This window comes from Fundulus heteroclitus, chromosome 10, assembly GCF_011125445.2.
Source record: "Fundulus heteroclitus isolate FHET01 chromosome 10, MU-UCD_Fhet_4.1, whole genome shotgun sequence".
Taxonomy (NCBI): domain Eukaryota; kingdom Metazoa; phylum Chordata; class Actinopteri; order Cyprinodontiformes; family Fundulidae; genus Fundulus; species Fundulus heteroclitus.
In genome coordinates, this window is record NC_046370.1 from 19,603,032 (window position 1) to 19,628,161 (window position 25,130).

The 25,130-nt window shown below is 42.9% G+C and overlaps 1 protein-coding gene across 1 annotated transcript in view; it reads left to right on the forward strand.

Moving 5' to 3' along the window:
• The window catches only part of rnf213b (ring finger protein 213b), a 39,826-nt gene that overhangs the window by 8,018 nt on the left and 6,678 nt on the right, over nucleotides 1–25,130 (forward strand). Inside the window, 39 exon segments of the mRNA XM_021308104.2 lie at nucleotides 9–637; nucleotides 1,888–2,047; nucleotides 2,149–2,366; nucleotides 2,947–3,090; nucleotides 3,191–3,343; nucleotides 4,444–5,716; nucleotides 5,822–6,006; nucleotides 6,091–6,243; nucleotides 7,045–10,809; nucleotides 10,911–11,047; nucleotides 11,317–11,415; nucleotides 11,497–11,609; nucleotides 11,704–11,759; nucleotides 11,761–11,818; nucleotides 13,689–13,747; nucleotides 13,827–13,983; nucleotides 14,097–14,232; nucleotides 15,020–15,208; nucleotides 15,332–15,474; nucleotides 15,550–15,725; nucleotides 16,094–16,300; nucleotides 16,392–16,579; nucleotides 16,911–17,031; nucleotides 17,313–17,413; nucleotides 17,515–17,694; nucleotides 17,883–18,028; nucleotides 18,111–18,210; nucleotides 18,892–19,003; nucleotides 19,181–19,379; nucleotides 19,478–19,665; nucleotides 19,780–19,902; nucleotides 21,144–21,245; nucleotides 21,580–21,822; nucleotides 22,070–22,151; nucleotides 24,042–24,076; nucleotides 24,173–24,276; nucleotides 24,364–24,511; nucleotides 24,597–24,753; nucleotides 24,836–24,930. Of these exon segments, the coding sequence (XP_021163779.2) occupies nucleotides 9–637; nucleotides 1,888–2,047; nucleotides 2,149–2,366; nucleotides 2,947–3,090; nucleotides 3,191–3,343; nucleotides 4,444–5,716; nucleotides 5,822–6,006; nucleotides 6,091–6,243; nucleotides 7,045–10,809; nucleotides 10,911–11,047; nucleotides 11,317–11,415; nucleotides 11,497–11,609; nucleotides 11,704–11,759; nucleotides 11,761–11,818; nucleotides 13,689–13,747; nucleotides 13,827–13,983; nucleotides 14,097–14,232; nucleotides 15,020–15,208; nucleotides 15,332–15,474; nucleotides 15,550–15,725; nucleotides 16,094–16,300; nucleotides 16,392–16,579; nucleotides 16,911–17,031; nucleotides 17,313–17,413; nucleotides 17,515–17,694; nucleotides 17,883–18,028; nucleotides 18,111–18,210; nucleotides 18,892–19,003; nucleotides 19,181–19,379; nucleotides 19,478–19,665; nucleotides 19,780–19,902; nucleotides 21,144–21,245; nucleotides 21,580–21,822; nucleotides 22,070–22,151; nucleotides 24,042–24,076; nucleotides 24,173–24,276; nucleotides 24,364–24,511; nucleotides 24,597–24,753; nucleotides 24,836–24,930 (10,634 nt within the window).

Here is a 25,130-nt window from a genome sequence, read left to right on the forward strand (position 1 = left end):
TTGAACAGTTCCTGAGGCGTCGGCTCTTGAAGTGCAGCACGGCGCAGACCTCGGTGCTGTGAGTCTGAACAGACTGGTGCGTGTTCAGGCCTTTGATGCAGAAGGGAAGCTGCCGAACACGGGTTCTCCTCCGGTCCTTTGGTACAAAATCAGTATGAACGTCTTGAAAATGTCCTCGCAGATGCACAAACTGCATCACAGCAACCTGATTCTCTCCTCGTGGGTCAAACGAGCAGCGTCCATAGCAGAGCTATTTCCTGTCCCGCCTCCCGTCCAGGTGACTCTGGCACAGATCTCTGAGAACATCTGGCAGCCTCTGCTGGAGGAGTTCTCACACCTGGGAGTCAGCATCGCTGAAGCTGACATCAAGTTCAGGCAGCTGGACCAGGTGTTAGAGGACTCTGGTGATCAGGGGGATGGAAAGCTGCTGACGAAGGAGCTGGATCTCATGTCAGAGATCATTTCTGCAGCGGGAGAAGTCCCGGCCGAGGAGAACTGGGTCCAGACGAGGCTGTGTCAGATCCAGGAGTACAGACAGCTTCACGATGCAGCGGCTGCGGCCAGCGCGGTCCTGAGAATCGCTGAGAGGATGAGGCTTTCCGGAAACTTCTCTGAAATTATCAGCCTCAGCCAACTGGTAACACTCAAAATTTGCCGTGATGATTCTTGTTGTTTTTTTTTTTGTACAAATAGAGTTCCTAATCCTTGCAATGCGAGGTTCACTAAAAAGAAAGTAGACGGGCGTGGCAGTGGTGCGGGGGTAGAACCCGCAACCCATATACGGAGGCTTCGGTCCTTGACGTTCTGGGTTTGGGACGCCCTGCTCTCTCATCCCCATTTCCTGCACTTTAAAAAGGGGAATGTTGAAACAACTCCAATGAATTGCTTCAATTGATAACAAGTAATCAAATTAAGTTTGCCTAACTTAATTTATTTATAACGGCTTAACCTGACAACTTATAGAGTAAATTAAATAAGTTACTAATTGGTAGCAATCCATTGAAGATGTTTTGGCATTCTCGTTTTAAAGTGTAAATCTGGCTACTTTTTGGGGCTAAACGTTAGCAATTGGGGAAAAATCTTTAGACTTTAGATTTTAATCCCTGTCCTGCTGTTATTCCCTCTGTACAAAACATCAAATCAAATGAAAAATAATCCTGTGATGAACTGGCGACCTGTCCAGGGTGTACCCCGCCTCTCACCAATTCACAGCTGGAGATAGACAAATGGATGGATGGATGAAAAATAATCTGTTTATTTAGTTAGAACCAATTCATCTGGAGGCACTTTACAAAGTCAGTTCTATCAAATCATCCAGGGAGAATGGTCAAAACGTTTTCCATTTAAGGAAACCCGCAAACTGCATCCAGTCATAGACTTGTAGCATTCACTACGTCTGCAAGAGCGTGCAGCCACAGCGGACAGTTGCGGCGTCACGATTTAGCTTTTCACTGTTTAGCTTTCGCAAAACAGTACCGATCTTTTATATCTTGTTTTCCTGGGATCCCCTTCCCAATTACTGAATATCAGTGATAATATTTTTTATGGGATCTTTCAGGCCAGTCTGCCCTGATCTCTATTTATCCTAGAACAATATGTTTAAAGTTTTTTGCTGCATTGTTCCTGTCCCAATTTATGCCGAGCAAAGATGTTCAAAGTCAGGCCAGGTTAGTCCGTTTGATCAACCTTTCACTCACAGTTAGACAGTTTTGAGTATCTACCTGATGAGCATTCAGTGAGTATGGTTTAATCTGCTTTCATTGTTTATATATAAATAGTTTTTACAGCATAAAGAAGTCAGTCGTGGTGATTTATTATAATCTGTTGTGCAGCAGAGATGGAGGTTTTGAGTTAAGTGGTCCAGTTACACCCTTGTCTCTTCACCAGCATGAAGACACCTTTAAGCAGAGGGTCCTGGCGTCTCTCACTGATGAGCTGTTTGATGCCAGACGGCAGCTCTCCGCGGTCACCAGCAAGCACACCGCGTGTTTGGAAGAGTTTCTTAAAAGCCAAGCTCTGGTCAACTGGGTCAGGGAGAACCTCGGAAGTAGGTCGACGGCACGAGAAACACATTTTCTCAAAGCAATTTTACAAGAACGTAACCGTATCTGTAACGGCAGCTGCTCTCCGTTTCTGTCAATTCTCCAGCTATGAGCGATGTCAAGGTTTACGTGGAACTGGCTTCCATATCTGCCGGAGAGAACGACGCAGAGATCGACCAGGTGGCCTGCTTCCATGATGCGGTGATGGGATACGGGCCCCTGCTCTACTCCCTCTCCCCGCAGGCCGGCTTCCAGGAGTTCATGAAGTGTGCTCAGCAGGTGTGGGACGCCCAGAGCAGAGACGACAAGCTCCCCGACAAACTGGTGATTTAATACTTTCTCCAACTGAGACAGCTCTCTGTCCAAACCTTGTTCCTTTACAGCCTGCTTCCACGCTGCATAACTTTCTTGCCAGTTTTTAAAGTCTCTTTTTACCTTTCTGAAAGTATTTGAATGAAAAAGTGACCTAAAGAGCACTGCAAAAACGGAACTATAAATAAGTAAAATGTTCTTAAAATCAGTGTATTTGTCCTTGATTTGAGCAGGTTAATAAGATGATTAGCCAGTGGCATAATATTTTTGCACTTAAAATAGGAACAATTCATCTCCATCATCTTATTTCAAGTGCAGGATGTCTAATTATATTATTTTAGGGGTCAAAATATTCCATTGGCAGATAATCTTATTTACCTACTCAAAACAAGGATAAATACACTAACTTTAAGAACATTTTACTTATTTTTAGATCCGTTTTTGCAGTGAGATCAACTAGATGGTGTCTACACATAACCGGCAACTCATCAAAGCAAGCGAATGGACTTGACCGAGTCTTTTTTTTGTGATTTGGGGAGTAACGACTCCGTCACGTAGCAGTGATGCTGACGGTGCTGGATTTGTCTTTCAGGGAGAGTCGACTCGATTGCTGAGCTGGCTAAAAGGCCTGAAGGAAACTCACGGCTCTGTGGAGCAGTCCTCGCTCTCGCTCGCTTCCTCCATCAACGCGCATGGAGTTTATCACGTTGGATGGTCTAACGCAAGTACAGAGAAGGTATAGGGGTCAGGCCTCGTCACGGGACAGAACAAAGCACTTCCAGGCCGAATTAAAGTTTGATTTAAGACATTTTCTCACTGATTTCATCTGTTTTTAGAGATGTCTTGAAAACATGGTTCTGGTGACGGTAGAAATGAGTAAAGAGGCGAGACGGTACAAGCTTGAAGATCTGCTGGAGCTTCAGAACAAACTTATGCTGATGTCGTCTAAAGGGGAACACGGCAGAGAACAGGTCAACAGATTCACCGAGGTAAGAGGCTTTTAGCGCTAGAGTTAAAACGTCCCGTAAACACAAATCCTGATCTATTCTGCTTGTTCAAAAAAAAAAAAAAAAGAAAAATGTATGGAGATGTCGTCCTTACTTGTCTGAACAGCTCATCTTATACCATATCAGGACTAATCAGCTACAAACCTCCATCTATTGATTATTCTAAACATAACACCCCCAATCTATTTTTTGTTGTTGTTTATTGCAACAAAAAAAATTGTTTTTTTTTACTGCATTCCCAAAAAGTGTAAAAAAGGTTTTGCACTTCATAGTATAAAATATGCCAGCAACGGACCTCTTCCAACATGTAAAATAAGTAAAATTAAGCTCTTATGATTTATGTATTTACAAATAAAAAAGCCTGAAAACTCAGTGTCAAATAAGAACTAAGAAATCGGCTTCATTAATTCAGAGTGCAAAGGAAAAACAATTTCTTTCTATTTCAAGATTTAGTTAGAATAGAAACGATAACTTTAAAATTGCTGAGTAGCTATATATTATTTTTGAATTTACTTTGGTATAAATTGATTAATTTACATATTCACATTATCTGCACAGTTAAATGTTATTAAAACTGCAAAACGATTCTGCACACAGTCTGCTCATTAAAACACGTAGACACAGGCAGGCAGCTGATCTGTAGAAAGTGAACGAAGAAGGTGAAAATGAAGCAGACAGACTAGCTTTCAGCTGTATCTTTTAAAAAAAAATTATTTGTGGAAATTTTCTTTTTCCTACTCGTTACTAGCCCCTGGGTCAGTTCATGCACGGCGCCTCCACTGGCTGACACGCACAGATGGGTCAAACCTCAGTTTAACTTTTAAAATTATGAAAAACTTCTGTAATCTGTCAGTAATCACGTTTAAAAAAAGTAAAGCATACATACTTTTATTGAGGATTTTAGGAGCGTGATTAAGGTGACATCGTAAAAACTAACACCTGTACGCCTGACTTTGACAGGAAATCAGAACGAGCTGCTCAGAAAAACAACTGAATCTTTTTTTTGTTCAGCAAAACTAGGTATTTCCACATGTTTGTCCAAGGCTTATGCTTCTCTGCTCACATGATGTGTTGTCTTTTAGGTGTTTGAAGGCGTTCAGAGAGTGGGATCAGTCCTTCTTCAGATGCAAACATCTGGCAACATGCTCTTCAGGGACTGGTCAGCCGAGGTCCACTGCTGCCCACAGCAGCAGCAGCAGCCGTGCATCAGCATCACCTTCTCGTCCCTCAGGGGGGAGCAGATGCTGTACTATGGGGAGGTGACGGAGCAGCTGCAGACACTGGCCCAGTCCATGGACTCCTGCCACAGGGAGTGGTGCTCCTTCATCAGCGAGATGCGGTCCAGCTTCCCCTTGTTGGACCACTACACCTCAGAGCAGCTGGTGTACATGTGCCACTGGATGCACAAAGTGTGTCAGCGTCAGGCATCGGTTCCTCAGCAGCTGTGGCACCTGCTTTTTCCCATAAAGCCTCAGTGCACGCTGAATGATGTTAGGGTTGCTTACAACAGAGCAGCGAGCATGACCTCCCAGAAGGAGGATGACTCTGATGATGAGGAGGAGGAGGGCGAAGCGTCAATGGACGTGGCAGCAGCTGCAGCCGAGGACGAGGACCTGGAAGAGGATCGAGATTTAATGCAGTTTTCAACAGATGAGGAAGACGATGATGGCAATCGTGCAAAGGAGGATTGTCTTGAAACTCTTTGGAGGCAGTTCAGGAGGAATATGACCCAGCACCTTGGTGAGTCCCTGGACATCATCAGCCTCGGTCACCTCCTGACGTACCTGTCTGAAACAAACCCGCTCCACATGATCAGGAATCTCCCACGGGTCCTGCAGGAGGGAAAGCCAAACCTCGTGCTTTGTCCGACTGCCGAAGTTTACACCACAACTCTGTCGTTTTACATGGAGAGTCCAGAGCAGCCTCTGCCGTCCGCAGACGAGGTCCTAGTCTGCAGAGAGCAAACGACCAGAGAAGAGGTGGAGATCTTCCTGCGCAGAGCTCTCTGCCAAGCCTCCAGAGAAAACTGGCAGAAGATCTACTCTCTGGTGAATCCTGGTGTGCTGGGATATGAAGCCAGTGAAGCCCTGGTGGAGCTCTATGAAGGCCTAGAGAGAAGTGCTGGCCCGCATTATCGTCTGGTGATAGTCAGCCCCGTTGTGCACCAGCACAGATGCGTCCCATCGTACTTCAGCAACTACAAAGTGCAGATCGGTATGAGTCTCGCAGCAGACAGGGCTAGAAGATACCTGCATCACCACTTCACCCTGAACCAGTTGTCCCAAAACCCAGTCGCTCTGGTTTCTCCAGATCAGCTCTCTGTCTGGGTGGTGTCATCGGTGCGCCCCGCAGTGGGTGAGCAAAATCCTATTTTTTAGCTTCCAACAGTGAAAATGCTTTAAGTCTTAAATGCAGTTACCAGGGAGAAATAAACTGACTTCAACTTTTTCCACGTGACAGGGAAGTCCCTTTACGTGGAGCGTTTGTTCGAGAGGTTCCAGCAGAAATCTCCAAGAGCAAAACACGTGAGGATCCGACTGATCGAGGCCCACGTGGACGTCGACTCGCTGGTTGCCACTCTGACAGAGAGCCTGTCCGAGCTCAGAGAGCAGGACCCCATTCTCCTTCATATCGACTCAGCTGGAGTGAGTACTTCACACCTTCACACAGCTTCCTTTGTTGCTGACTGGTACACTATAGGAATCCGCCTTCTTTTCCCCCACGTTCAGGTCCGTTCGGGTCTGGAGGAGCTTCTGTTCCATCTGTTGGTTCTGGGCTGTTTGAGTGACAGCCAGGGCACGTTGTGGAGAAAGAATAAGGCTCATCTGATCACGGTGGAAGTCCTGAAAACAAACACGGGGCATCAAAACCAGGCAAAAGAGGTAGAAACGTTTTTTTTTTGTTATCTTGTGATGGATGCGGTCTGAACCCTGCTCCATGTCGTAGGCAAAGCTAAATGTGGACGCATATTTACTAAATCTCATTTACAGAATATGTGTTAAGTAGGGCTGGGCGATATGGATTAAAAAATAAATCTCCGATTTTATCATACCAAATCCGATTAATCGATTTTTTTCCTCCTTTTTGTTTCATAAAAAGAAATTAAAGAAATTATTTTAAAACCTTGCTCTTTATGTCAAGCATTACGTCAGGGAGTTGACCTGAATTCAAAGTGCAACTAAAAACAAGCTGTGAAACATGCTTGTAAAACAAGATGGTAGCCGTGCCATTATAAATGAAAATATAACAAAACATTTGCTGCTAGTGGTATTACACATTGAGCTAAGAACAGGCTTCACTGCACTTGTGAACTTCAAACTAAGTAAAAAAGAAAAAAGTAAATAAGTAAATGAAGTACCACATATTATGGTTAAAAAAAAGTTTCCACTTAACAATATTTTGACAATATATTTGCCTAAACATATATTCAGCATCACATGCTGTTCATGAAAACCCAATTAGTGTATTGGAAAAATAAAATCGAGATTTTTAAAAAATTAAATCTTAAAGAATTGTAAATTCGAATTAATTGATTAAATCGATTTATCGCCCAGCCCTAGTGTTAAGATATGTTCCGGTTAATTTTTAAGGACAAATAAAGATCTGTTCACGTTTAAAATTCAATGTTTTTGCCATTTGTACGAACAGTATTCCATAATTATGTTATTAACTTGATTTCTTAGATGTGGGCCGGACTGCTTGAAATTCTGCCAACCATTCACTGCAAAGCTCCGAGAGAAGTGATGCAGCTGTTGGCCAGCCAAAGGTTGGCCGGAAAGAAGAGCTATGATCCACTTGTGGATGAACAGGAGTTTTTCAGCGAGGGAATTCAAAGGCCTTATCAATACTTAAAGCGCTACAGTCAGAATCAACCTCTGGATCGATTTAACTATCAGGAAGGATCCAGAGTTGGCGGCCACAGCGATTGCCTGAAGCTCTTTCTGCGGCACTGCGGCATGGACGATCCATCTTGGGGGGAACTGAAGAATTTCTCCTGGTTCCTCAATGTGCAGCTGAAAGACTGTGAGAGCTCTGTTTTCTGCGATCCAGACTTTCTGGCTGACCAGCTGCCAGGCTTCAAAGGCTTCATTGTGAAGTTCATGATTCTCATGGCAAGGGATTTCGCCTCGCCGTCTCTAAACTTCTCTGACGAAAGTCCCACCTTTTGCAACGCAAGCAGTCAAGAAGACGACCTTCTCACCCGCCTGACAATTCGGAAGCGATGGGAGAATGAATCCCACCCGTACATTTTCTTCAACGCAGACCACTCCTCCATGTCTTTCCTCGGCTTCAATGTGCAGATCTGCCGGTGGCAGAACACCCTCAGTGCAGTGGATCCTCACAGCGGTAAGGTTCTCATGGAGCAAGTAATGTCACAGGAACTGTTCAAAGGTCTGCAGCGACAAAGGATTTCTCTCACTGAGGACTTTGACCAGCTGTCCCGTCCAGACAAAATCAAAAGGATTTCTTGTGTTGTCGGTGCAAACAGAGGAATCATGGACAGAAGCTTCGATCCGGACCCAACGTACGAGCTCACCGTAGACAACGTGATGAAGATGTTGGCCATACACATGAGATTCAGATGCGGGATTCCAGTTGTCATCATGGGCGAGACTGGCTGTGGGAAAACCCGACTGGTCCGTTTCCTCTGTACGTTGCAACGGGAGGAAAGACCAGTGGAGAACATGGTTCTTGTTAAAGTACATGGTGGGACCACAGCAGAGATGATCTATAGGAAGGTGCGAGAGGCTGAGGCGCTTGCGTACGAAAACCAGCGAACGCACAACCTTGACACCGTTTTGTTCTTCGACGAAGCCAACACCACCGAGGCCATTTTTGCCATCAAGGAAATCCTGTGCGACCAAACGGTGAAAGGAGAACCTCTGAGGCCACAAAGTGGTTTGAAAATAATAGCCGCCTGTAATCCTTACAGGAAGCACTCACCTGAGATGGTTGAACGTTTGGAACGTGCGGGACTGGGGTACCGAGTGAAGGCGGATGAAACCGAAGACCGGCTCGGCAAAGTCCCTCTGAGGCAGCTGGTCTACAGAGTTCACCCTCTGCCTCCAAGCCTGATGTCTCTGGTGTGGGACTTCGGCCAGCTGAGTGATTTAACTGAGCTTTCCTACATCCAACAGATTGTCCAGAAGAAAGCTTCCGATCACCGCTTGCCGGCTACCTGCAAGGACATCATTTCAAACGTGTTGGCTGCCTCCCAGAAATATATGAGATGTCGGAAAAATGAATGTAGCTTTGTGAGTCTGAGAGATGTAGAAAGGTCCATGAAAGTGTTGGTGTGGTTTTACCAACACAGCCGAGACATTTTCACCGACCTTACTGATCTTGATGATGATGAAAGGACTCTGAAGTGCTTGGTTTTAGCCATTGGAGTATGCTACTACCCGTCTCTTGTAGCCAAGGAGGAGTATCTGGCGGCAATCTGTAGGTACTTTCCAAGTCCTGCGAACCGTGTTGCTGCGTTGCAAGAGGAGATTTCATCCTGCCAAGACCTTTTCCTCCAGAACGTTCAGACAAGGAAGACCATTGCCAAAAACATTGCTCTCAAAGAGAACGTGTTTCTCATGGTGGTCTGCATAGAACTGAGGATTCCTTTGTTTCTGGTCGGGAAGCCAGGCAGTTCCAAGTCTCTCGCTAAAACTGTCGTTGCGGATGCCATGCAGGGCCAGAACTCCCACTGCGAGCTATTTAGAAAACTCAAACAAGTCCACATGGTCTCCTTCCAGTGCAGCCCTCACTCAAGCCCAGAGGGCATCATAGGAACATTCAGGAACTGCGCTCGTTTCCAAAAGGACAAAAACATGGACGAGTATGTCTCCGTGGTGGTGCTAGATGAGATCGGTCTAGCAGAAGATTCCCCGCAGATGCCGCTAAAGACACTTCATCCTCTTTTGGAGGATGGATGTATCGACAATGACAAGCCAGATCCACACATGAAGGTCGGCTTTGTTGGCATCTCCAACTGGGCTCTTGACCCGGCAAAAATGAACCGTGGGATATTTGTGTCCAGGTGGGACCCGAGTGAGGACGAACTCGTGGAGACTGCCAAAGGAATTTGTTCGTCTTCCAAGCAGATTCTCCTGAAGATAAAACATCTCTTCCCATCGTTGGCCAAGGCCTTCTTAAACATCTGCCGTGAGACCTCAAAGAATCAGTTCTTCGGCCTGAGGGATTACTACAGCCTGGTCAAAATGCTGTTTGCTGTAGTGAACGCCACGCAACAGGAGCCAAATGGAGCTCAGCTTGTAGAGGTTGTCTTGCGTAACTTTAGTGGACAGCCTGAGGGTTTTGATCCAGTCTTATTTTTCCAAGACGTGCTGCAAGATCTGACTGAAATTCCCAGACCAAGAACCTTACAGATGATATTAAGGAACCTTGATCATGGGACCGACGAGGAGAGCCGTTATCTCCTGCTGCTGACCACAAACAATGCAGCTCTGCACATCCTTCAGCAACAAGTCTTTGCAAAAGGAGACTATCCACCACCTGAAATCATCTTCGGCTCAGGATTCCCAAAAGACCAGGAATATGCCCAAATCTGCCGGAATGTCAACCGAGTGAAAACCTGCATGGAGACCGGACGGACCGTTGTCCTCCTCAACATGCAGAATCTCTACGAAAGCCTTTATGACGCCTTGAACCAGTACTACGTTTACCTCAGTAAGCAGCAGTATGTTGATCTGGGTCTGGGCTCCCACCGAGTCAAATGCCGTGTTCATACAAACTTCCGACTGATAGTGGTGGAAGACCAGAAGAAGGTGTACGAGCACTTCCCCGTTCCCCTCATCAACCGGCTGGAGAAACACAGAGTGGATCGGAGCACCGATCTGGAGGCATGGCAGCACCGCGTTCTCAACAAGCTGCGAGAGTGGATGAAGGAGTTCTCCGGGGAGGCCAATGAGGACTTCAAGCTCTCTGACATTTTCATTGGCTTTCACAGTGATGCATGTGCCAGTGCTTTGTTGCAAGCACTAGAAAAGAGACAACAAACTCCTCCAGACAGGGGAGTGGAGCAGAATGAAGAGGAAAAACAGAAAACACCTGAGCCAGATAACCAGGAGCAAGTGACCGAGATGGAGGACGATCAGGTTGTTGATGCAATGGAGGTTGAGCAAGAAACCGAGATAACGAACGATGAATCCAGTGAAGTTAGGGATGATAGAGAAAAGTTGCAAAATGAGGAAATGATGGAGATGGACAATGAAGACTCCTCCAGAGAAAAGGAGGATGAAGTCTTCGACTTGGCCAAAGGTTTGTTGTTGAACTGTGCAACCCCCGATGCTGTGGTGAGACTCAAATATTCAGATTTAGCCAATCAGGACAAAGAGAAACTTCAGAGATTGTACTTCCAGCAACAACATCACCACTCACTGCGGGATTTCCTGGGAGCTTGTTTGAACGCGCATCAGGACTCCAGCAAGTTCCTGGAGGTAAGGCTAACATCTCATCTCATCAACTTCACCCTTTCCTTTAAGACTTTACAAAAACTCCTGACGGCTCTGCTCACAATGTGTTTTTATTCCCCAAATAGATTACAACGTTTTCCAGCTTGCTGACGAAGTTGGATGTGAGGGTTTTAGCTAACGCTCTAGGGCTGCTTACAGACAGGATCCTGCTGCTGTCGCTCCATCAGTTCGACACCGAAGTCTCTTTCTGCAATAAAATACGGTATAACCCAGCTTCTGTGTACCTCATTTAGTTACTAGTTTTTATAAACTAGTAAAAACCACAACACACCATAACCAAAAACCAAATTCACTATCATGTTACAGTTTCTAAACACGTTAACAATGATTTTGATGTGTCTTGTCTTTAAGTACTGAATTTATTATCAATATGTCCGTCTGATAAAGAGCTTGTTAACCCTTTGTTCTCAAAGTTTATGAATTAACCTCACTTTGTTTCTTTTTTGTGTGAAACACGCTGATGAATGGCAGGACGTTCCTCCAGAACGCTGGCAGCTCGCTCCATGTTCTGTTCATCCAGATGGACCTCGAGGAGTCCCAGTGCAGCAACGAGCTCATCGCGTCCGCAAAGTACGGTTCCTCCTGCTGACTAACCGAAGCAGAGCGCGCGCTTGGCTTCCCAAGTTTGTTTACGACTATTTATGCCAACAGGTACTGCGTGATGAATTACATGGCTTCGCTGGATATTCAGATTTGTTGGGTGATTTTCATTGTGAAGGTCTCAAGGATTCCAAGCCAGTCCCGCTACATTGGTTTCCAAGGAGGTGAGGGCAAAAAGGAAGGAGGCTGTGAATGCGGCGTACCTCTTGTGTCGTTTAAACCGCATCGAGAGCTTATTTGTTGTTTTTGGTATCAAAGGTTTCTGGCATTCGATCCACATTGATGACCTGAGGGATTCAGAGGACATGAGTTTGAAATCTGTCGGATTTCTGTGGAACCCTCATCAGCACCTTGCTCAAGCCTGCGCTGTCAGGTAGAAATCAGAGCTTTGTCATTTTATGTTACCAAGTGAAATAAAAGGCCTGGTGAGGAATCACAGTGGTAAGACAGTCCCAAGAAGAGCTGATAAACTGAGTTTTTGTCATGCTTTTATTTTGAAATTGATTATTCACAATCTCCAGAGACTTTTCACAAAATGTGATCAGTACTAAAAATCTTTCATTGTGTTTCAGTATAAGTGAGAACAACATCCTGAAGCACCAGGCTGTTTTGGATCAGGCTTTTATTAAAAAAAAAAACAAAAAAAACATAGATTTAACTGAATTTAAATGTCACAAAAATTACAAGCTGTGGAGTTTTTTCATACTCGCTTACAAAACACTTTTAGCTGTTGTTTTAGCTAAAATCCATGTACTGTGTAATTCATCTCAGTACATCTGTTTTTTGGCCAAAGAGGTTTGTAAGAGAATTAAGACTTTAAAATATAGCTAAACAGGTCAGGGATAAAGTTGTACAGAAATTTAAAGCAGGGTTATTTAATAAAACAATATTCTAAGCTTGGAAAATCTCATTAGAGCTCTGTTTAATCTGTCCTCTGAGAACAGGAAGAGCATGGCACAACCACAAGCCTATCAAGACATGATGGACCACCTAAAGTGACAGGGCAGATATTTGCATTTCTCTCTGATGAGAAGCAAGAAGGAAGCCACAGGGAGTTGTGGTTGTTGTTTGCTCTAAGCCATGTAGAGGTCATGGGGACAACGTGTGGCTGAAGGTGCTCTGGTCAGATGAGACCAAAATTAAACTTTATGGCCGAGATGCAAAACTTAAAACTGCACAGGCCCCTAAACACCGTTCCCTATTATGAAATATGGTGGTGGGAGCATCATGGTAATGCTGTTCTTCTGCTAAGACTAGATCAGTCAAAGTTTATTTATATAGTACTTTTCAACAATTCATATGGTGCACAAAGTGCTTTAAAAACTAAAATACAAACAAAAAGATGCTGAGACAAAGTAGTAGATAAAATAAAAAAATTTATAGGAAAATAAGAGGATAAAAAGAGATAAAAAACAAAAAAAGTGCATAACAGCACAATTCAAAACAGTTTTAAGAGCTACATATAAAAATAAAACCACAAAATAAACATAAGAAAATGTAAGTCAGTTCACAGTTATCTACACGGCTAGGGGTGAAAGGCCTATCTGAACAGATGTGTTTTTAGCTTTGATTTAAGACTCCTAGCTCAGTAATGGATCATATTAGCTCTGGTGGTAAAGCGATACACAACTTAGGAGCAAAAAACAGCAAAAGAACGATCGCTCCATCTTTTGCACCTAGTCCTGGGAACATGTTATAAGCTCTGATGAGCACAGAGCCCTGACATTGTTGCGAACAGTTAAAAGTTCAGACAAATATGCTGGATAAAGGTGATTTATGACTTTAAAAGCAGACAACAGGACTTTAAAGTCTATCCTAAAGCAAACTGGAGGCCTTAGTAGATGCAACGATTGATGGATGCCCAATTAAGGTCCAGACTTAAATCCTTTTGCGAATGCATGACAAGGTTTTCTAGTATGTTCTATGAATGGCACATTTTTCAGATTTTTATTTATAAAAGGTTTTATAAACTATGTATCATTATGCTTCTGACTTCTAAATTTAACACAGCTTTGTGTTAATCGATCACTTAAAATCTCTATAGAATACATTGTACCTTGACAATCCTCTTGGAAGGCACTATATTTGTCTGTTTTTTAATTATTTTGAGTCAAGATTTCTACTGGGCCACAATTTTAGGATAAAATATCCAGTAATTTAGCTGAAACTCAACATGAAGCAAGTTACTTGATTTAGACTGAAAGGCAACGTGGATCAAATTCGTTTCTCTCTGTTTTAAACAGAAAACCTGGACGTCACTGAAGGAACGAGTTTAACAAACGACCCAGAAGGTGGCAAAAAAGTAAGTTTATGTTTCAAAGAGTAGTGGTAGGTCCTTTTGAGATTTGACAACTTTAGAAACAAAATCCTTCTCTGTACAGGTGGAGAGAGCACACCTTCACAGCCTGTCTTTAGTCCGGTCCTGCATCCAAAAAGCTGTGGGTTTACTGAGGGACCCCGACCATCTGGCATCAAGAGGCATGCAGCGTATGCACATCCTGCTGACGGTTATGTCAACAGATCAAAATCCCACAGCAGGTAAACCTCTGCCGCATTTATTCCTCACATTGACTCCCCGACGAGACAGCATGGTCAGAGGTAAAGCTTTGTGAAGCTGATGTTCCTGTGTCTCTCTGATCCGTTTGCTGTAGCTCGCTTTCAGAGGGTACTGTTGGGTCGGCTGGCTGAGACGCTGGCTCAGCGGGAAGAAACGATGGGCGCTCCTAAAGAGTGGGTCAACAGAGAGGCAAAGAAACGGCAGGCGCTGCAGGAAGGAGGAACGCTGAGGTGACATTTCAGCCACAAAACAAAAAATAGATCATGGGCCATAATGATTTATTTTCCTAAAGCCATTCTGGTCACTTTAAATCAAAAGTGCAGCAAAATATTGACTGTTAATGTTAAAATCAGACTTAAACATATGTGCGTTGGTATCTTTTGCCTAAAAAAAAACGTTAATCCACTAAGTAAATTAATTAAGAATGAAAGCAGCCCTAACAAGAAAGACTTTAGCTTATTATTAGTTTAGCTAGCAAAGCCCAGTCTGAAGAGTTGGAGAGGTTGGGCTGCAGCTATGTTCAGCTGAAATCAGCGTCTCTGGACGACGGACGGTGTTTTCTGTACAAGCACACATCTTTCTGCTCTGTGAGGCACTGATGAGGTGATCTTTGGGACCCAACAGCAAATAAACCACTGAATGTTGATTTCTAAACACCTAAGCGAAAACATTAGTAAACATCATTGTTTTTTTTTTAAAACTAAAGATGACCTTGTTTTCTTTCTTCTTATTTTACTGCATTTTGTTATATTTGTCATTTGATTTATTTTTTTCATGTAGATGTTCCAAGTTGCAATGTTTTTGTTGGAAAGTTGGTAGAAATGTAACTAGTTTATAATGTAAAGCAAGAATGCTCACAATGCTGAGCTGTATTCAGTGTCCTAAATGTGTACTATTTGTCATGCTAATGTAATTGTGTTAATTATTTTACACCTTTTACTGGGTAGACATGGATGTGTGGAGTTTAATGTTAAGTACTTACTTTACTGACCTGCTTATTTCCTGTCTGTGTGGAAGGCATACCCTGTGGCGCTGCCTTCAGTCCACTGTGACACCGGTGTTAGCCTCCATCTTGGAGGTCATTGATCGGTACTCCAATCTGGACCTGCTCTCTGCTGACAGACTCAGTCCGGGTCTCATACAGCTCTGGATGGACATCTTGGCAGACTCACAGATTTTGCACCTAACACCGCCGCAAAATCCAAGGTATCGACTGCCTTTTGCAGGGAGCACAAACAATTCATAGTCATCCTCGATGTGCAGCTGTCCTGTTTAATTTAGTCTGAGTGATTTATTGTTGTAAAGTAGTCGTAACATCTATTTGATCAGGTTTCCCAGTGATTCAGACCAGGAGGTTCTGGTGCAGCACCACTTCCTGTTGGACGGGGAGGAGCAGCCGTGCTCGGCTCCGTTCAGCTGGATCATTAAGATGAACCTGGACAGCTTGTGGGAGGAGTCAGAATTCACGCCAGGTACGAGGCCACCTCTCTATCACATACTAAATCATTTAGAAACCCTTTGTAATCTGGTTCATATCTGCTTTTCAGTCTTCAAAGAAGGCAACACGGAGAGGGTCCTCCAGTTTGTGAGCAGCTTCTCCGGCAGCCGGCTGGGCCGTCACTTCCAGCAGCTTTCTGAGGAGGAGCGACGGGAATGTGGTCTTCTGTTCCTGCACGACTTCCTGCTGCTGTCCATGAGGATCAAGTCCAAGGATGAACTCAAGGTTCACAGATTTTCGCTGCTTGGGATGTGATTTCTTGATTCAACCCAAAAGGAAAAATCATCTTAATTTTTTTTTTATTCAAAACTACTTTGTCACACAGCAATCTTTTTATTTCCTGCCAAGTAGCAGGACTCTCATGCAGTCTTTTTAATGTACTCCTGATTAATAGCTCTTATTGGGGTCCAAGCCTTGTACTGGGCTGTTGTACAAGTCTTCAATGATCTACAGTTTGTGCTTAATTCAGTTTTTTTTAAAGCAAGCAGAGTTGCAGAGAAATTGTGTCAGGACTTAAAATAACTGCTTACAACTATGTCTTTGTCCTTAAGAAATAGAAATAAAATCCAACCAAGTTCTTCTATTGTGCGCAGGTGTTCACCAGAGCCTTGCAGGGCTGTTTGACGGAGCTTCAGACGTCCATGGGAGCCGCTGCTGATCTCTCTCCCGCTTGGATCATGGCAGCTTGGAAGTTTTTTGCAGCTAGACTGGACCTGCTCAGCCACATGTTTCTCCTGCAGCCACAGTTAGCCACTGATGTTCTTCAGCGGGGATCGATGAGGAACGAGCACAAGGAAATGGTGACTATAAACGCCTTCTCTGTTCGAAAAATACGATTTTTTTTTCTCCCAGTCTGAGCGTAATTAATGCAACGTTTTCTACATTCTAAAGGTGGAGGACGTTCTAGCTCTGGGTATCTGCGTTGAGGAGATCAAGCTTTTGACTGTGACGTCGCTCGATGAATGCAAGTCGTTTGTGAGCAGGGTGGAGTCACTGCAGCCGTGTCTGGACAGAGCCTTCAGTCAGAAATACGCCGCTCTGTGCAGTGCGGCCTGTTTTCAGCATCTGGCCTCCATCAGGTGTGTCTAAAAAGTGTCTATGTTGTCTGAGAAGTTTGGAAAAGTCTCATTTTCCAGTATTTTCCTGTTCTGAACATGTGTACAGAAGCAAAATGTAGTATTGTTTGATTGCTAGACAGTATTGCGGTAAAGTTCTATATTTTTATATTTAAAGCCCGACCACTGTAGAAACATCTTTTACTAATTCTTAGTAAACATTTCAATTTATACTACAAAATGGGCAAAAATGGTGAAGAAGGCTGGACAAAAGTGTGGAAAAATGTTGAGTTTTCACCAAAAAATTAATGTATGTTTTTGTCAGATTTATGTATAACGTCGTATATCCTTTCAGGTCGTTGTGGCATGGGATGCTTGTTGTTGCGTCCTTCATCCAGCAGATCATCTTTAAAGTGAAACAAGACGACTCGAAGCTTAAAGAACTGTCTCTGAAACACTGCAACCTTCATCTGAACGTACGTCAGAACGTTGTTTAGCATCCGTTTTCTTTTTTTTCATGAACTCATTCAACCTTGTTTAAACCCTGAACTGAGTTAGGAGCTAGAAACACTAAGTATAACCTAAACTAACTTAAAACCCAGGGATTCTGCAGACTGATTTCTAGTAAGAATCTTGCATATGCGCTGCCTGAAGGAGGGCTGTGGTTTCCAACTTCTTTAATGCTTAATAGATAAAACAAAGTCTGATGTTTTGTTGCTATAGACAACTGTAGACAATCTGTTTATTTCCCCTACAGCTGATGCAGGAGTCGCCTGATCTGAGGAGTGTAAAGACGCTGCAGCAGCTCATCCGGATACTCAATTCCTTCCATGATGAGTGCATCAGCAGGGATCTCAGGTCAGATTATTTACATGTAAAATGTTGTATTATAGGAACGCCTTCCATTTTTTGCACAGTAAAATGACGAAATGCCGTTTTTTTTTTTTTTTCCGTTGAAGGTTTGGGATCTCCTGTCCGGTTTGCCTGCTGGAGTTCACCGAGCCGTCCGTCCTGCCCTGCCAGCACGTCATTTGCCTGCCGTGTCTTCAGAAATGCATTGAGCAGCACCGACATTTCTGCCCAAAATGCAGAAGAGATTTGCCAAACAACTTCACGCCAACTGTTTCCCATAGTATCAAGTAAGTAGGAGAGGAATGATGCAAAAATTACTCTAATGTGCTCTTCTGCCAAGGTTTTTTTTGTACGTATGCAAATTCATTAAAAGCCAGTACTCATTCGCTCCTCGTTTATCTATATGTCCTTCTGTGACAATAACTTTGAGACGTGGAAGGACAGTGTTTCTCTGTAACTGTTTCCTCTGTTTCAGGGCTGCACTCGAGGAGCAGGCGGCCATCAGACGCTGCTGTAACTCCTTCTTCCTGGAGGTGGTGTCCCGGTTCTGTCTGTCCGAGGGGCAGACGCCCGAGGATGGCGTGGTGGAGCTGCTCTTCTCTTTGCTGGTGTCCGCTAACGGTCAGTGGCCGGGTGAGCCGGTGATCAGAGAAACGGGTCGTGCTTAAATCCCAACGCGTCTCTCTCTGCTTTGTTGTTGCAGGAGACGTCTACCGCACCAGAGAGCTCACCCCCTTCATGGAGTGTGTGGATAACAGTCCGATGGTCCGATCGGTGCTGCCAAAACTTCTGCTGCAGTACAGGTGAGAGAGGAGGCATCGACAGCCTTCATGCTTAGACTTAGACTTAGACTTAGACAACCTTATTTGTCATTTTGTGTGCACAAAGTGCGTACAGAACGAAATTTCGTTTGCATACAGCTTGAAAAATCACAGTAAAGTGCAGTAAATTTCAGGATAAGGTGCAGCAGTGATTTATGTAAACAATTGAAATGTAAACAATGCAGGGGAAATAGACAGTGTGCGATTCACAGTGTACAGGTGAGTATTATTAAAACCGTGCAATATACGAATGTGGTATAGAGTCCATTTGTGGCTTCAGCAGTTCAGCAGTCTGAAGCATATGTGCAAATGTGTAAATGTGCAGATATGCGAATGTGATACAGTGTCCATTTTGTCATGCGGGGCCTCTGCTTCGCTCCTAACTTAACCTTTAAAGTTAGATGTAAGATCATCTTCACGATGGAAGCCAGTTTAATGTCACGGTTTCTCTAGAAGCGGTGAGACTTTGACATTGTAATGATCTAAAGACTGCAGTCTGACGACTCCTGGATATCTGCAAACAGCTTTTTCACCTGGATGTATTAGACCCAGGACCCCCTCCTAGGTCAAATACATAGATAATCACGGCCCTCTGCTCTCATATGCAAAATAGGAATGAGACACAAACTGAAGTGCATCTTTTAACAAAGGTGCATCTGTTAGCTTTGAGCAGGTGAAGACTCACATCCAGAACTACCTGAAGAATCTGGAGAATAACCTTCTGGACCAAGAGGACCGCACAGAGCTCTACCTGCTGTTTGTCAACTGCTTCCAGGTTCACAACACCAGCTCTCATTCTTCACTGAGTTTTCCTGTAGATCGCATGTCAAATGCATATGATATTATTATAAGGCTGTTGAGATCTGGTCGCTAAATCCTAACTTTGCGCTGACGACGGTTTATTCACAAACACGACCCGTTTCAGCGTAAATCTCGTTGCTCTTCCCCTCAGGATTCCCTGCTGTGCTCAGCAGCCAGAGAAGTGGATCCCCATGTGGAGCAGCAAGCAGAAATCAGATTGCTGAGCAGGGTGGCGAGAAAGCAGACTCCAGACAGACAAGAGGACCCAGCAGAGTTTCTCCTGAACGTCGCCCGACTGAGAATCTGCCTGAGCAACGCTGCCAAGCTGCTTGAGAAGGCTGCAGCCCAAGGTGGGTCTGATTTCAAGCTGTTTCATAGCCGCATCCATCCTGTATGCTGGAACAGTGAATGTGCATGTTTTCTCTTTGGTTTTTTTGTGACTGAAAAGGTGAACAGGTGCTGTCTGCACGATACCTGGAGCAGCTGAGAGGGTTGTGTGAGTACAGCGGTAATGACTGGCTGAGGGTTTACCTGCTGAGAGCCCTGCACAGGCACTCCGGCATCGAGTGCATTATGTCCCTGATGAACAGCCCCACCTGGGCGTGGCTCTTCCCATCAGAGCTGCCTCGGCTTCAGGTACAAAAGGGAAACTTTGTTGCATGTTTTTATTCAGTTTTAAAGTACATTGTCCAATGATGTCATTACTCCTTTGCCGGTTTTATTTTGACTACATTGCTTTTGCTCTCTTAGAGGACGATTCCAGGAAGCATAGACCCCTTCCTTTGCTGCGGGGCATCTTACAGGCGTCTGAAGAACGCTGTTACCCAGGTTCTTCTGGAGAACAGCTCCGACACTTTTGTGACTGAGCTGCAGGTGAGACCTTTTATCAGCGAGGATCACTGACTGCACTGCAAAAAGAGACCTAAAATAAGTAAAATATTCTTGAAATAAATGTATTTGCCCTTGATTTGAGCAGGTAAATAAGATTTTCTGCCAATGGGATGAGTATTTTTACCCCTAAAACAAGATAATTAGATATACTGCACTTGAAATAAGATGACAGAGATGAACTGTTCCTATTTTAAGTGCAAAAATCTTATTCCATTGGCAAATAGTCCTATTTACTTGCTCAAATCAAGGAAAAATAGTTTCATTTCAAGAAAAAATTTCTTATTTCTGGGTCTATTTTTGCAGTGTGATGTGGCCGGACTAAGACAGAAACCTCCTTTAAATCGTCCATGAGTGCGATTGTGTCTCCTACTAACCACTAGAGGTCAGCGAGACTTAATCTTTTCATTTAAAAAAAAAAAAAGCTGATGGAATTACCAGAGTGTGGAGCCCGGGAGAGCTCACTTTAAGTGATATTTTTTTTCAGGTCGTGATAATTTGTGAGCACGTTTCCTTTAATTGAGCCCTCGAATTAATAAAACTTATTCAAGCACACGTTTTAATTATTCGCAGGTGCGTTTTGGTAGATCGAGATCTCGAATATACTATAACGTGCTCATGTTTACATGTGTCAAGACAATATTGAGTGCACGTTTTACATATTGTGGCCACGTTTAAGTAGATCGTGCACACAATGTTCTATAACCATGTTCACTAAATTGTGCGCTCGTTTTAGTATGCTTAAAATGAGAGCTCAATTTAGTAAAATGAGCTCACACTATAGTAAAACGAGAGCACAATATAGTAAATTGTGCACACGATTTAGTAAAACAAGTGCACAATTTAGTTAAACAAGCGCACAATGTAGTAAAACGAGCGCACATTCTCTCAACATGCAAAACATTTTGCGATGACCCCTCTAGGGCTCCGTACCAGAGCATTAGATGTGAGTAAAACAGAAAACACAAGAGTTAGAATTAGAGGTTAGTAGCTTCCAAGCAACAGTTCAGTCCCAATGATGAGTCGAGGTCAACAGGGGTCACCTGTTGGGTTTCCTTTAGACTCTGTGGTTATAATAATCAGATCAATTGTTTTATCTTTACCTTTTCTTTTTGTATTACTTCTATTTATTTATAGTGCAATTCCATATTAATGCAAGGAGCCTTATTTACATCTGTAGCTTGTGTTAAAAATCACACAAATGTACATGTGCTTTCTCTCTACAGAAGCTGAGAGGATCTCAGGTGAGCCTCGTGGTTCTGGCTCTGTTCAGACAGGTCACCTGCCGCTACAGATCCCAGGATGCCAGCGTACACCCTTCCACACAGGTACACAAAAAAGTCAACATATGCCACCTTGTCTAAAAAAAGGTGGTAAATCTGCCCCACACCAAAGCTTTAGCCACAATCTCAGCAGCTAGCTGTCAGTAGATATAGAGCAGTCTTTTTGCACTCTTTTCTTATATCTGATGTTTTTGAAAATGATTTTGAAAGCCCCCCTAAAAAATAGATATGTGATTTTTTTTTCAAGTTGCAGTATTATGGCTAAAAGGGTAAAATAAAATGTGTTTTGATGAGTTTCTGATTACAGTGGTTCAGTTTGTTGTTTTTTAAAGTCCCAGTAATTTAAACAGCGGATAAAATCCTTTTTACAATCTTACAGGAGATAGAAAGACTGAAAGCTCTCCTCAGAAACATCAACCAGAACGAGTTGAGGGACTTCTGCTCGTCACTTCTGAGTAATCGTATCGGTCACACTGTGTCCGGTCTTCACATCAGCTCAGATCTGTCTGTTCTGAGACAAACTCTCCTGGAGTTGCTGGTCCATCTGGACTCTGTGCTCCTCTGTGGAAACCCTCTTCTGATTCCACTTTCTCTGATAGCCTTTCAACCTGAGAATGTCCCAGTAAGAACACTCTTTGTTTATTTAAACAAACTCATATCTGTTTTAGCTTTGTGCTGTTTAAGTTGCATCTCAGAGACAGCAGACTTAATTCAGAAAGTTTTGTTGTTGACAAGCATGTTAACATTTTTGCTGCAATTTATATGACTTAAAACGCAAAATAAAACATATAATTTAAAAACAATACATACGAACAAAAATAGTTTTCATATATTAAAAAACAAAAGTTTCCATTTTCTTTTTCTCCCAGGACTTTTACCTCCCAACGATGCCAGAGGATCACACAAGCGAAGCCAGACAGTGGCTGAGCAGAGAGAGACTCCAGACGTACAGTAAGTGTTACCATCATAAAGCCCATATTAAGTTGATAAAGATAAATTAAAATTGATTTTCAGATTATATAGTATTAACAAAATAGTGATTATATTTACTGTACTTAACAATAATTTAACCTTATAACTGCAACAGCACAGAGCAACAGAAGGGGGATAAAAACAAGCCTAAAAAGATGCACAAAGATAGAGGAAATTATCACAATACACAACAATACCAGTGACATAAAACATATAAAAAGGTATAGTAGTGGTCATTGGTGTATTCTAATTATTAAATTAAGGCTTATAAAAATATAAAAATCAACAACTTGCAGCTCGAGATGCAAGTTATCGATTAATAAGTTAATCTAAAGTTGATTGATCTTATTGATTGATTAACCATTTTTTGATAAGCGGCCATCTTCTTTTTTTTTTCTCTTGTATCAAGAGGATCTTTCCATAATATCAAGGCCTAATTTTTTTTACATGCTGAATTTTAAAAGGGGAGCATTATTACATGTTAACAGTTTATTGTGCCACCTGTATTAAATACTAACAGAATAAACAAAAGATTGTGGCTTTCACACAATATATTCAACTTATTGAATATTGACATATTTATAAAATATAACCAAACAGGAACCTGTTAGGGTTAGGGTTATTTAACAACCCAGATATGTTGAATAGAATAAAATCCATTAAACACTAATTATTCTCAGGATAGCCCTCACCATCAACCCTGCTTTTGGCATTATATCTTCTTCTATCATGTTACCATTTTTTGCGTAACGCTTTCCGCTTTTCTGTCATCGCATCCTTGCCTTCTGGGCACATCAGTGAGTTTTGGTTGAGAAGCTGACTCTGCTCCGCCAGGTAGCCCAGCCAAACAAAATACATTGTTCTGGTTTTAACGTGACAAAAGGTAAAAATGTTCAAGGGCCATTAATACTTTTATCGGGCCCTGTACAAATTGCCCCACTGGGTTTCAGGGGGTTTTGTTCTCCTCACTGAGATGAAAGATGTTTAAGATTTTAGAAAAAATGTAGTAAAGCTTTGTAGAAACTATTATCAAGTGTCAGAACCAACCATGTTCAAGGGTATGTTATAAAGTTCATAGGGGTGATGCAGAGAGTCCATGAGCAAGTCAGTGTTTTAGACACAGAACATGTGACGTTTAAACTCATAGTGGACTTGTGTGATCCGGAATATGAACTTGAGCGGTGAAATTATCACTTGCGTTTCGGCGTTAAAGGTAGGATTTAAAATATGCTGGGCTAAACGATTTGATGCTGCTGCAGGATGTTATCACACCACAAGTTTGATTCTGTATTTGTTTATTGCTTTGTGAGTTTATAAAGTGCTCTGTTCAAATTTAGTTTTTTATATATTCTGTATAACTTAACTCAACAATTTTACTACATGGCCACAGACTGCAGATTCAAGCTAACAACCAAAGATTTTCGTTCTCGATAAAGGATTTTTTTTTCTACAAAAGCCGAACGTTGCACACTGTGAAACTTGCCTAAGTAATTATGAAGAGTAAAGAAATTAAGAAAAACGTAAGAAACTTAAACAGAAACATGTGAGATAAAGCTTCATAGGCATATTTCACAACAACTGGAGGCTTCACAGAGAACTGGTTGGGCCTCCCAATATTAAAAATTTACTGAGTTCTGGGCTAAACCTATATACATTTTTGCGGTTGTTGTTACAATAACAACAACAAAAAGTCTAATTATAAGAACAGAGGCACTGCTGTGTACAATCCTGGTGTCAAAATTCAATCCAACTATCCTTTATCTAACTGCGTCGGTATTGAGACGTTCAAACGTTGAGCTCCAAAATAATGCATTGAATTTAAATGAAACCACAATTTGAACTAATAAATATGCTTTTCTTGATTTTTAGCCTGTGCCAATGGACATGTGTGCTTTGTGGGAGAGGTAGGGGTTTAATGTTTGTTTTATGGCCTCATAAACTGATCAGTAGCATTCTACTGGCTTTCATGAATCGGTCACTAATCCCACCTTGTCTCATAGTGTGGAAAGCCCATGGTTAGATCACAGTGTCCTGACTGCGGGCTTCCGATTGGCGGAGAAAGACACGTCCCGGTGGCAGGTTTTACTCCCCACACCCAGCAGAGGTGGGACCGTCCACAGGTCATTTGTCCTGAGAAAATTTTCCCTGGAAAACGTTTGTGCTCATTCCGGTTCTTTTGGTTGTGAAATAGCTGGGATCAGACCCGGACGGGACACATTCTCGGTGAGGCTCGTCGGAGGTCCGAAGCCCCCGACAGACAGATGACGTCGGCCCAGTCTGGCATCCTGCGGCTGCTGACGCACCTCGCTATGCTTCAGGGAGCCGTGAAGAATCAGAGGGTGAGACCGGATCGGATATTTCTCATCACTTCTTATAAACGTTGCACCATATTAACACAAGGCAACCCACGTCTTTATATGTTAGAGAGTCGGTGACATGATCCATCCCCGGCCGTCTGATGTTTTACGATTCCTGTTGGAGCACCTGGAAAAGGACATGAGAGTACTGGGACAAACTCTGGATCAGAACACGGACGACACAGCAGTTACGGTTCATCTGATCCTGACAAGGTTGCCAGAAGGTGAAACTATCTTCACAGCAACCTTTTATTGGCTTTTTTTCTTTCAATTGAAAATCTTTAAATGTTTCGATTGTTGATGAAGGTCCTGGCAGAGGGAGACCGGATCTGTCCTCCAAACAGGGACGGCAGCGTTGGGAGAAACTTGTCTTTGATTCTGCCATCAACCCAGTACTTCAGGTAAGAAAGTCCTTCACTGCAAAAGGGAACTAAAAGTAAGTAATATTTTCTTTAAATTTGTGTATTTTTCCTTGATTTGAGCTGGTAAATACGACTATTTGTCAATGGAATAAGATTTCTGCACTTAAAACATGAACAATTTATCCCCATCATCTTATTTAAAGTGCAGTTTACCTAATTATTTTATTTTACGGGTAAAA